Source organism: Clupea harengus, chromosome 20, assembly GCF_900700415.2.
Source record: "Clupea harengus chromosome 20, Ch_v2.0.2, whole genome shotgun sequence".
Classification (NCBI taxonomy): domain Eukaryota; kingdom Metazoa; phylum Chordata; class Actinopteri; order Clupeiformes; family Clupeidae; genus Clupea; species Clupea harengus.
The window spans coordinates 22,821,006-22,833,106 of record NC_045171.1 but is presented as its reverse complement, the minus strand read 5'-3'; the positions used below and the strand labels follow the sequence as shown (position 1 = coordinate 22,833,106).

General features: G+C 45.6%; 2 protein-coding genes across 2 annotated transcripts in view; both read right to left on the bottom strand.

Annotated features, from left to right (window-relative positions):
• Positions 1-1,500, bottom strand: part of LOC116225163 (DENN domain-containing protein 5A-like) — an 18,889-nt gene extending 17,389 nt beyond the window's left edge. Inside the window, exon 1 of the mRNA XM_031587004.2 lies at positions 962-1,500. Coding sequence (XP_031442864.1) covers positions 962-1,061 — 100 coding nt within the window. The 5' untranslated portion in view covers positions 1,062-1,500. The remainder of the gene's footprint in view (positions 1-961) is intronic.
• Positions 1,501-3,050: 1,550 nt separating this feature from the next.
• On the bottom strand, positions 3,051-9,601 carry tmem41b (transmembrane protein 41B). Its single transcript, XM_031557977.1, has 7 exons — positions 9,397-9,601; positions 8,480-8,597; positions 6,882-7,010; positions 6,302-6,395; positions 5,009-5,113; positions 4,231-4,369; positions 3,051-3,507 (listed from the first exon to the last, which is right to left on the bottom strand). The coding sequence occupies exons 1-7, from the start codon at positions 9,485-9,487 to the stop codon at positions 3,338-3,340; spliced, it is 846 nt and encodes a 281-aa protein (XP_031413837.1). The 5' UTR covers positions 9,488-9,601; the 3' UTR covers positions 3,051-3,337.
• Positions 9,602-12,101: the final 2,500 nt, after the last annotated feature.

Genomic DNA, 12,101 nt, shown 5'->3' with positions numbered 1-12,101 from the left:
ACCATGAACACTAATAATAATACTACTACTACTGCTACTAATAATAATATTTATATAGAGTCTGAATACTTGACATCACTGGCAGCAGCACTTTAGATGCTAGTTTAGATGTCCCACTTCTGAGAAACAAACGTTATTGTGTCGTTAGTAAAAAACCCTTCTGAGAAACACACACCTTATTGTGTCGTAAAACACCTTCTGAGAAACACACATGTTATTGTCACATTTCCGCCAGTGCAACTCTTCCGAAGGGGCTCGGTGCAAACCGTGTGGTTTAGATTATGAGCGCAAAACTGAACTGCGTTCGCTGTTCAGTGAAAACAAGCACTGTGACAAGAGGACTGAGGTATGTTACCCAGTAACTTACCTGGGACTGTCAACTACAGCCTAGGCTGGACAATTAGGCCTATAGAATGTTTACAAAGCAGCACGTCGCAAGACTTAACAGCCAGCCGGGCTCCGGCCTACTGACGGGGGTCGAGATGTCACCCCAACTAGGCTACTCAAACCAACTAGATCCTGCATGCATCATGTCGCCTTGTCTATTCTATTTTCCTCTCACCCTATCTGCGACTGGTGAAAGGTTAAAACTCGTCGTGCTACACTGTTACCGTTCTGCGCCTCGCAAAAATGACATTATCAGTTCACCTTGCCATATGAGTCTAAATGGTACCAAATCGCATTCCTTCAAATTACATTTCAGTCAAACACAATTACTTGTTAATTATATGTCTTTAGAACACATTTCAAATGAATCTGATCTTGTTTAGATAGCGAAGCCAACCCCGTGACGCGTACTTGGCTCGATGAGATGAGAACAGGAGTCGATGTTGTTTTGCATCACCTTAAAGGCAGCCTACACAGGCAGCCTACACGGGCGACATCATTTTGCCTAATGAATAAACACTCAAACACAAGCTGTCAAATTCTGCTGAAATAATAAATGTTTCAAACGTCGTACCAGAGAGCTCGTCTGGTTCCAGACCGCTTTCTGTGTCGAGTCCGCAAATCACGAAGTAATCTGCGAAGCGGACGGAACTGGAGCTGAAGCCGGTGGTCATCCTGAGTCTGGACCTCAGACGGGTCCCCTCCGGTCTGGTTCTCTCCTTCCCCGCGGCGTCTTAGTCAGACGCATCGTAGTAGACTCTGAATCCGTTAGGTGCAGCCATTACAGACATTCACCAAGGCAGGCTTGAAAATCAGAACAGGCTTAACCCGTGGAGGCGAGAGAATTGCATTGTGGGCCTTCTCCTCCAGCTGTTTTCATCTGCTTTGTACTGCGCATGCGCTTGATGCATTAAATGTAATTACGTCACTGCTCTGCTTCTAGCACATACCTATCAAAGGCGTCTTCTTTACTCCCACTAGATGGCACTATCGTTGGGTTGTACAGAAAGGCCAAAGTGTATCGCCTTGCCAGAAACTAAACACGATGATAATGTATGGAGTCTCTGTTGACAGAATGAAAAACACATATGGACAGAAGATTCACGAAAATTGGTCACGGCAATTGGTGTGAAAAGGCCAGTATACTGTTACCTGTTACTATATGGACTACTTATATGCTCCTCTTTAGGAAATGCCTTATTTCATCTGTCTCTGCCATGCAACAGCTTTCCTCTGAAGGTGATCCGAATGACCCCAACATAAACACCCCTGAACCCCAAACACAGCGGACATGAGCAGCAGAACATAAGCTGCCATGAGAGAAATGAGAAATCCTCTGAGATGAGAGAAAGCTACTAAGAGGTAAATGACAAGACAAAGAAGGAGTGTGACTGTTCAACTGAGGATTTAATTATGTCGTAATAAATATATTAGTAATAAAGCAGTTTTTATGACATCGGAGAAATTGCAAGAAGCCTACTGCACTGCCGTGATTGAGTGTAATACTTCATGACTGCCACCAGGGGGCACCAGACTTGAGGGGCAAGGGGCACTGGGGCAGGAGGCTGAGACCACGGAGTGTGTGAGACAGACCCTTACGATCCCGCAAGTAATGCGCAGAGGGGAGACCTGTGAGTGTGTGTGTGTGTGTGTGTGTGTGTGTGCAGTGCTGCAGTAAGACTTCTTTACATCCTAGTGGACAGATGAGATTAGAGTTCAGAAGCCCCCCCCTTGCCCCCCCCCCCCCCCACACACACACACACCCACACACACACACACACTTATTAAGACATATTACACATTAAAAATTCCTCTAATGTACAGTCAGCCCTCCAGATTTCTCAGTGCAGTGTGACCTTTGGGTCCCTCTTTAGCCTGGAGTCTGCGTGTGATTCCACAGCTGGCCAATAGGGGGCACGGTCACCACCAGGAGCAGAAGAGCTTATATGAGTGGCCAGAGATGAACTGTAGAAAGCCTTAGGTCTAGCTAAAACTCCGTGCCACATTTTTTACTTTAAGGCGCAAATTAATCAATTAAAATTAGAAGCTAAAAACTCCACACTCATGAAAACAAGAAACTTAGCAGCGCTCACAACATCGACATCCACAGAGCATGTCTGAGGTCACGCAGAGCAGGTCAGACAGGGGCATCCACACAGAGACGACCATGGAGACCAGCTAAAGGCCAATGGCAACACCTCAGATCCGAGCGGGACCAGCTGCATTACTGATGGGGTCCAGCTAATGGGGCGCTAACAGAGACCAGCTAATGGGGCGGTAACAGAAACCAGCTAATGGGGCGCTAACAGAGACCAGCTAATGGGGCGCTAACAGAGACCAGCTGAATTGCTGATGGGGACCAGCTAATGGGGCGCTAACAGAGACCAGCTAATGGGGCGCTAACAGAGACCAGCTAATGGGGCGCTAACAAGAGACCAGCTGACAGTCACAGAGGAGCAGTGTCTCAGCACCAGCAAAGTTCAGGCAGCAGTGGTCTGCAGTCAGCAGTGGTCTGCGCTGGTCTGTCGGCCTGGCAGGTGAGGGCAACAGAAGAGGTGTGGGCTCCTGCTATGGCACATCCAGAGACCAGTCGTGAGAGGTTGGAGACCATTCGACTGATATCAGGAACTGGTGGTGAGAGAGGAGAGACCAGTTTTGAGAGACCAGTGGTGAGAGAGCAGAGAGCAGTAGTGAGAGTGGAGAGAGCAGAGACCAGTAGTGAGATATCAGACTTAACAGCCATCTGAAGTGACCGTTTAGAGTGTATGAGACGGAAGCTCATGGAGGCCAAAATGAAGCCCATGTCTGAAGAAACAGGTCGTAATTTACTGAGTCATCAGGAGGCCAAGCAGAACATCCGCGGGGAGGGATAGGAAGAGGCGGGGCTAAAGGTGAGTGTACGAGTGACAGCGGCCTGCACCATTCCTGAGCTGATCTGAGCTGGCTGTGCCTATTGGAGCTTGGTCTTGAGGCGGCTCTGGAAGGCCACGGGCAGCAGCGAGAGCAGCGCCAGCAGTCCCAGCACGGCCAGAGAGCTCCAGCTGACCGCCTCGCCCGCCGTCGTCAGCGCGTACAGCGTCGTCCCCGCCTTTATCGCCACGAACGACGGAGGAGCCACACCTACCAAACACACACAAGTACACGTCAACACACACACAAATACATGTACACACACACACAAATACATGTATCAAAAAACAACTTTTATGTACAGGTACGCCATCTTTTTTTTTTTATTGCTTTGCGACACCCACCAACCGACGGAGAACTATTAAGGTTCTTGAGTCCGTCGAAACACGCAGTAGCGTAGTCGTAGAACCACATTTCAACCTTTACGGCTCAACAAAGACTAGTAGAGACTAATGAAGAATAACTAGTACGAATAATAACTAGTAGAGATTAATGAAGAATAACTAGTAAGAATATTAACTAGTAGAGACTAATGAAGAATAACTAGTAAGAATAATAACTAGTAGATTAATGAATAATAACTAGTAAGAATAATAACTAGGAGGATAATATTCTAGGGAGAGTTGGCTAGTCAGAACACACAGGAGAAGGATGATACTCTAGGGAGAGTTGGCTAGTCTTTTATGATAATAATAATAATAATAATAATCATATGTGGGCTCAATATGATCGTCACAGTCATCCAAACATGGTGTGCCCTCATCATTGGTACACATAAATACGGTCTCATTCAGTGAGAACAGACGCAGACGTTTCAGACTTCTAGCCATAACGTTTCAGACTTCTAGTCTAGACACAACCTAGACACACACACACACACACACACACACACACACACACACACATCAGCTTCAGTAGTCTCTCCCCCCTTACCCAGGAAGGTGCCTAGGAAGAAGACGCCGAGCGGCACGTTGATGACTGGCGAGGTGATGTTGATGAACCAGTTTGGCAGGAAGGGCGTGATGCGCAGGAAGATGATGTAATTGATAAGATGCTCTCTGTGCCCGTCAACCTGCCGCCGGGAGGCGTCGCCAGGGAAACCAGACAAACAAGACTAATGTAACATCACATATCACAGGGGCCCTTTATACTAAAACACTAATGTAACATCACACATCACAGGGGCCCTTTATACTAAAACACTAATGTAACATCACACATCACAGGGGCCCTTTATACTAAAACACTAATGTAACATCACACATCACAGGGGCCCTTTATACTAAAACACTAATGTAACATCACACATCACAGGGGCCCTTTATACTAAAACACTAATGTAACATCACACATCACAGGGGCCCTTTATACTAAAACACTATTGTAACATCACACATCACAGGGGCCCTTTATACTAAAACACTAATGTAACATCACACATCACAGGGGCCCTTTATACTAAAACACTATTGTAACATCACACATCACAGGGGCCCTTTATACTAAAACACTAATGTAACATCACACATCACAGGGGCCCTTTATACATAAACACTAATGTAACATCACACATCACAGGGGCCCTTTATACTAAAACACTAATGTAACATCACACATCACAGGGGCCCTTTATACTAAAACACTAATGCAACATCACAGGGCCCTCTGGTTCTCAGTTGCTATGGGAAAGCAGCACGTCAGCACTACCTACCTGCTGGGACCACTTCTGGACTCGCTCCGTCAGGTACCTGTGCACCACTGGACGACCCACCAGGTAAGACAGCAGGTAACAGAAGGAAGCACCTAGACCTGAACACTGGGAGGACAGGAGGATGAGTAGGAAGAGGAGGGGGCGGAGGAGGAGGGGGAGGAGGAGGAGGACAGGAGGGGGCGGATGAGGAGGAGGAGAAGAGAAGGAGGAGAAGGGCAAGAGGGAGGGGGAGGGGGGAGGAAGACAGAAGGAGGGGAGGGGCCAAAAGAGGGGGAGGAGCCAACACAGGTGAAAACCACATTGAATGCCGTTTTCTTAACTGCAATATGCACAAAGAAGATATTTCTTCACATTCTAATGTAGTAATGACATCTAGCTTTTTACGAATTTCGCAACACTGGTCATGCCTGACCAAAATTCTGTAACCTGCTAAAGAAGCTTTGTATCGCTATAAAGTAATGGGCGGTGAGTGTGTGTGAGTGTTTTGTGTGAGTGTGTGAGTGCGTGTCACTCATTTTAAGTGTTTGTTTTCTTTCTGCATGTTCTGCAGACAGGGTGACCATCTTCAATCATATTTCCCTCAGCATTCTTATGAAAAACTAAATACGACCACACTTCAGACTTAGTCCTTTTAAAGACATGCACTGCAAACCTGAACTTATCTAGACATTACCCAGAGGGGTTGTATGTGAACTACACTACCCAGAGGGGCTGTATGTGAACTACACTACCCAGAGGGGCTGTATGTGAACTACATTACCCAGAGGGGCTGTATGTGAACTACATTACCCAGAGGGGCTGTATGTGAGAACGCAAACGTCTGGATCAGCTGGACATTACAGACATCACCCTGCCGGCTCCTAGGTACAGAGTCTGCGTAACGTCCAATTGAGCCCATGTGTGTGTGCAGCAGCTCACTGAGCCCATGTGTGTGTGTGTGTGTGTGTAGAGCAGCTCACTGAGCCCATGTGTGTGTGTGTGTGTGTGTGTGTAGAGCAGCTCACTGAGCCCATGTGTGTGTGTGTGTGTGCAGAGCAGCTCACTGAGCCCATGTGTGTGTGTGTGTGTAGAGCAGCTCACTGAGCCCATGTGTGTGTGTGTAGAGCAGCTCACTGAGCCCATGTGTGTGTAGAGCAGCTCACTAGCCCATGTGTGTGTGTAGAGCAGCTCACTGAGCCTCACCTCACCGTTAATGCCTAATGTCAAGAAAGCGCTACAGCCATAACTATCTGGATGGCAGCTAGCCCCAAAGTGGCGTAGTGGGGAGGGTTGGGGTGAGGGTTAAACTCTTACCAGGCACACGAGAAACAGCGCCAGAGGAAAGGGGTACAGGTACCCCGACAGGATGCTGAGGAAGATGGAGCCTGGGATGGCGAAGGTCTGGAGGCTGAGGACCAGTAGTCAAGGCAACAGAACAGGGTCAGAGGTCATAAAGGATTACCACCATCTAGTGTTCTAGTGTTCTCGCGAGCACACGCACACTTCTGAACAAACGGTTTTGGTGTGTAAAATCAATTTCGCCAGGTTTTCGTGTCTATTTAAATGTAGGATAGTAGTAAGGCACTAGCAAAACGTGTTAACAAATGGGATCCGTGATTGTCATTGTCAACTCCTTTCCTTCAGTGCTCTCTCATCACCCACTGCACACACACATCCTTGGCCTATACATGATCATTCTTCTACTCCTCGTGAAATCATTCAGTTGATATACGTTTCCCTGCTTGCCTGGGTTAGGGTTCGGGTACCCTGGGTTGCTGTATGACCCCGACCCTAACCCTGGGTGCTGTTCGGATGGGTTGGGTCAGGTAGTGATTTGGCTGTTCTGCTGGGTTGGCTCAGGTCGTGAGCCCATTTGGCTGTTCTGTAAGGATACAACACGTATGTGGTGAAGTAGGCCAGCAGCACCTGGGAATAGTACGTGTCCTTGTATTTGGACAGCACGGTCCCCAGGGCCTTAGCGTCCTCCATGTCTTTGGGGATCTTCATCTTCTCCATCTCATCCCTGAAAGAGAAACACATCAGCTGAAGCCAAACCAACTCCATCACTATCCCATTCCCACAGTCACGACTGGCTCCAACACTATCCCATTCCCACAGTCACGACTGGCTCCAACACATTCACACTCACACAGTCAAGTGTCTGCGTGGAATCCTTCACACCTATTGACCTCCCTGAACTCACTTCACTTATCTCATCTAAATTATCAGACACTTCCCTGATCTCATCATCTAATCAATCACTTCCCTGATCCCATCAATCATCAATCACTTCCCTGATCTCCTCAACAATCACTTCCCTGATCTCATCATCTAATCAATCACTTCCCTGATCCATCAATCATCAATCACTTCCCTGATCTCCACGTCAATCATCAGTCACTTCCCTGATCTCCTCATCAATCACTTCCCTGATCACCTCATCAATCATCAATCACTTCCCTGATCTCCTCGTCAATCATCAGTCACTTCCCTGATCACCTCATCAATCACTTCCCTGATGATCTCATCAATCAATTTCTCCTCTACTTATCATACATCTGAGGACATTTTCACACATCAAAAAGTCCAGAGTGCCAAGGTTCATGTTTTTGTTACACAGAATACATTTGATCCAGTAAGCTTTGGTTTCACTTTGCATGACATCATCATCTACGTGAGCTGCGTCTCACTATACTTGACATTGATTGGTTTGTGGATGGGCTTGTCAGGTCATCATAAAAACGGAAAACTCTCATTTGTCGATGCAATGCTTTTTCTGATGGTATCACGCATTTATATACTGCTACTGCAGTTCATTATCTTCAGGTGACATTGCTCTCACTCTAACCAGTACTTATAATAGTGACCTTATGAGGACACTGTATACCCACTAAACTGTTCTACAACCAACGGCTTGAATGCTAGCGCTCTCCATTCTTTTCCATGATCAATCGTGTATGTGTCCTTGAGTGTATATATGCCACATGTATGCCAATATGTTTAAATGTATGAAGTAATCTGTTTGTGACATAATCTCTCTTCCTCTTCCCTCCCCCCCCCCCACACTCAATCGCACCACCTGGCTAAGCGCAAGCGATCTTATATATATAAATAAATACATGAATTCATATAAATAAAACTGAATAGAATTAAAACCAGAATCACTGTTGGCCTGAGAGAAAGTCCAGCCAACTCAGAAGGCTCTTTGAACTTTGCGTGTGCGTGTGTGTATAGGTGTGTGTGGATATAGGTGTGTGTGTATATAATCAAACACATTTAGCAAATGATGCAGAAGCCAGAAGCCTGTGGCTATGAGACATCAGCGCAAAACTGAGTTTCAATTAGTTGTGCATGATATGAGTTAGTTACTGATTGTGTGGCCATTCTTCAGTGTGATCATCATTACCTAACAAAAACATCAACATACTTTTTGACCATCAATCATCTTGGAAAAAATGACTTGTTGCCTGACCGCAACTGGGAGGTACTCACGCACTGAGTTCTGGAAAGTTCCGGTAGACCAGGTACATGATGGAAGCAGCGCACGCAAAGATGCCTACCAGGATTAGCAGCGACCGGCGGGCCGAGCCCGACCCTGCATATGAAGATCCTAGAGATGAACACACACACACACACACAGTCACCGTTGACTCCTGCTGCACTTGCATGACGTATTACGCTCCGGCTAGTAATCATTAGCTATAGTTGCATCATTTGCTGTTGCACGATAAAGTGGTTTATGTTCTTCCGTCTGAAAAGGGGTCATTCGAGTTCTGCACTCTGCGAACAGCTATATACCAACATACAAAACACACAGTATCGCTCAGTGCGATTCTTCCAATAAGTCGCTGTTATACCACAATACAAATATGACTGGATAATACGAGTGGAACAGTTAGTCCATGGACCAATGTCCAGGAAAGTTTGGAAATCAGTGACTCGTTACCTGAAATGACCTCTACTCGAGTAACAGGTAGTCTAGTTGAGGACACTAGCTGACTTCACCGAAGCCCAATGCTTCAGTTAGCAAGTTACACATTCAGCAAAGTAACAATTTAGAGCTAAATTCCGCCGCCCGCCACCCCTTCCCATCCGTTCTGCCAAGTAATGTTAGACAAGTAGCTACTGTGACTGAGAGGGCTAAGAATTCTAACCAAGCAAACTTAACCATCCAGACCTTAAGTTCTTATGTATTCAACCCATGGCCTCGTCACAACATGTTGTCCATAAGCCTATATTCCTCTTAAGGATATGCCGTTTCAATGGAACAATTAGCAACCTGATATTGCTATGGCATCATCCCAATATCGTAAGACAGCAGGCGAGCAAAACTGACAAAGCTAGTTTAGCAGCTAGCGTTAGCTGGTGAGGTGCCGAGACTAACTCCTTAACCCTCTATCGTTAACTACCTTTAACTGTCAAAGTTTCCGTCGGCTTTTGTTCGGCTTCAACCAACGGAGCGGCGTCTGCCTCCCGTGTGGCGCCTCTTTTCTTGGTCATTCTGTTGTGAAACTGAACAGAATTGTCGGTAAACGGCTGACAGGAGCGGGGCAGCCCAACAGAAGCAGATTAACTGGCACTGAGGCCCCGGAGATTCCTTCCTGATTGGTACATCGGGTGATGCGTGATCTTTGACCTTTTCCCCGATTGACACCAGCCCGCGCCTTGTGTGAAAATTCTTTAGCGCCCTGGAGTCCACGTGGTGTAATCCGGTTATGCAGAATGTGTTCCGCGAAGTCGTTTTCTTGTGAGACGATTTCCTTGAACCACTTGACATAAAACGTCCTTGCACTTAAAAACTATTTATATTGCAAATGCGTGATTCAGCAGCAGCCAGAACACGACAAACGTTTGTGTCCACCTGTAATATAATCTGTAAAAGAAAATGGAAGGCCCGAGGACCACTGGGGGCCCACTGGGGGCAGAGCTGGCGGGCCTCTGGCCTTTTGCTCATCGGTTTATGGTTACTGGTGAGCTGCAGACCAATGGCCCACCTTTTAGCCACTTGCTTTAAAAACTTTTTCTTGATTTATTTGTACTTCATTTTCACCAACCCTTAACATTTGTATTTATTACTAGGGCATAACATAAGTCTTTAATTCTTTAATAGGTCTTCTAGTCCCATGGACTTATTCTGTTTAGATAGATAGATAGATAGATAGATGGATACTTTATTAATCCCGAGGGAAATTTAGGTAATCCAGTAGCTTATACACTTAACTCACAAACATACATACATAAATCCCAGTAAAAAAACAATACACATAGGTAGAACATGTTCACAGGGAGTGGGGTGTATACAGATAGCGGATAGATCTGGCCCTATATTACAGTGTGCATTGATTGTGACAGTGTTGATGTCCACGAGGAAAGTAATGCAAAGAGTGCAGAGAGATAGTGTTCATGTGCTTCTGTGGATAGTGCTTGTGTGTTTAGCAGGCTATGCCAAGGACATGATCTAGAAATTTCAGGAATTGTTAATATTTTATTGGTAGAAAATTAGTAGTTAACATTTTATTGGTAGAATTCATAGAAATGGTGCTGGAAGGGAGCTCCCATTGTCCAACATTTTAAAAAAAATGCCAGTGGTCAATTTGAAGGCTAACTGGCTGAAGCTTACCCTCCAAAGAGAGAGAGAGAGAGAGAGAGAGAGAGAGAGAGAGAGAGAGAGGCTGTCACCCTGATCCATTTTCTTTTCTTTCTCCCATCCTTCAAAATGTTTGAGTTGTGTTGTGCACATTATCCGCAGGGAGGCAAGCGACTCTGTGTGGCTAACAGAAGGGTTAAGCCTAATTTATGGTCGTCCGTACAGAGACACGGACACACAGAGAGCCCTCTCTGTCGTGGCAAACCCTCTCAGAGCCTCTCTCCGTGGCCTGACGTGCACCTCCCAATTTTTTTAACTCTCCGTCTCCGTCAATACATCGCTGTTTACCTTGTGGGTAGTAGTATTCCAACATTAGATAGCTGGCTCAGACACCTCGCAAATCCCCTCAGACGTATTTTTCAGTTACAATAATGGGGGTTTTACATTGCACAGTGTCTATTTCTCAAAAACTTTTAAAAAATCGAAGCAAAAAAACCTCACACATGATCCCAAACAAAAAAACTGCTTTTTTCCACCACTGACAGGCTCATAATGTAATTATAAGTGTCGGAGTACATAGTCTACTTTAAAGTAATTTCTAACAGAATCAGAAACTGAAACTGAAACTGCAGAAACTGTTGAAACTGTCATTTTGTACTTTTTTTGCAGTAATTGAGGTAAACAGACACAGGTCTTTCTCTGCAGGGATAATTTCTATGCTGTCAGACATGTACAATAACTTTTTGAGCCTGTCAAGTGGTTCACTTTCTCCATCTTCCATGACAGCGTTTTTTCTGTGGAAATATTGCGGTAAGAACAGATCATTCCAATTGTGGAAAATCCTTTAATATGCTTAAATTGGTGAAAACACAAGATTGCAAGATCCTGGAGGGACTGCTATGTGATAACCCCTGTCCTGTCCCTGAGTGTGTGTGTGTGTGTGTCACCTGTCATGTCCCTGAAACCAGGCAGAGATATAATTCCCTAAATATTTCCTCCCAGTCAAATGCTTATCTGTCCCAGGAGTTGAATCGGTTAGAACATCAGACAGGGAACAGTAGGCCTAAGGTGTTGGGCAACCAATGAATTAGAAGCACAGATTGCTAACCCTAATCCAGATTGCTAAATGAGCTTTCTGGCTGGATCTTACTATTTCACAAACATGGCCCTCCATTTGACTTCCTTATTCATTTAAAAAAACACAGCCACACAGCATGCAAACCAGAGGTTAGGGCTAGGGTTAGGGGTCAGAGATTAGGGCTAGGGTTAGGGGTCAGAGGTTAGGGCTAGGGTTAGAGCCATGTACTGATGTACCCTGATGCAAACACCCCCCACCCTTGCATTTTGCACAAGTCTTCTTGATTTGTCTTGTTTTTGAAAGTTGGTCAAAAAAGGTTAAAAACGGGGGTGGGGGACAGTGTCAGGTGAAAAATAAAATAAAAGTGAATTTCAAGGTATTTTAAGAGCTTGTTGTGTAATCTAATTTATTGATTATTTAAACACTTATGGTGGCTATGGGCTATTGAT